The 682-nt window shown below is 42.8% G+C and overlaps 1 protein-coding gene across 1 annotated transcript; it reads right to left on the minus strand.

The window, feature by feature from the left end:
• Window positions 1-232: 232 nt before the first annotated feature.
• SARC_17983 (hypothetical protein) lies at window positions 233-534 on the minus strand (the record flags this gene model as incomplete). Its single annotated transcript, XM_014287933.1, has 1 exon — window positions 233-534. A coding segment is annotated over one exon (302 nt), but the record flags the coding sequence as incomplete, so codon positions are not given.
• Between the last annotated feature and the right edge of the window lie 148 nt (window positions 535-682).

Consider the following 682-nt stretch of genomic DNA (forward strand, 5'->3'; position numbering starts at 1 on the left):
ATATAATATAACTAACTAATATATATATATATTATTATATATATATATATATATATATATATATATATATATTTATACATACATACATACATATACAAAAAATACACGTATCTTCTAAATACAACATATACCCAAAGCCGTCTAGACATGCACAAGTGCGGGAAAGACTATTTATACACGTTACACCAGACGCAGATATGTCTGTATCAAACAATACCCACACATCACTTACCAATCCACTCGACATTCTTCATAACCAGCCTCTCCTTGGCCCCTCCCGGCTTCCTACCAACCACCGCCGACAACTTAGTACCACTCTGCGCATCCCACAGTTCAATACCGTCGCCAAACAGCACCAAAAACCGCGCAAACCCGGACATCGGCATGAAAACCAGGTTTACCACGTTGGCGTGTTGCGTGTGAATCACCTGTGGCTTAGCCATGCCTGTGCGCCACAGAGTGATATTGCCGTGGTCGTCACCTGCGACCATGTGGTCCTCACTCCACTCGAGAGACGTGCACTGAGTTCTGGTGCTGCGGGTGTGTATGGGTGGTGTAAAGAGGTCAGTGTATGTGTGGTATGTGTATGTGTGGTATGTGTATGTGTGGTATGTGTATGTGTGGTATGTGTATGTGTGGTATGTGTATGTGTGGTATGTGTATGTGTGGTATGTGTATGTGT

Source organism: Sphaeroforma arctica (genome assembly GCF_001186125.1).
Source record: "Sphaeroforma arctica JP610 unplaced genomic scaffold supercont1.13087, whole genome shotgun sequence".
Lineage (NCBI taxonomy): Eukaryota > Ichthyosporea > Ichthyophonida > Sphaeroforma > Sphaeroforma arctica.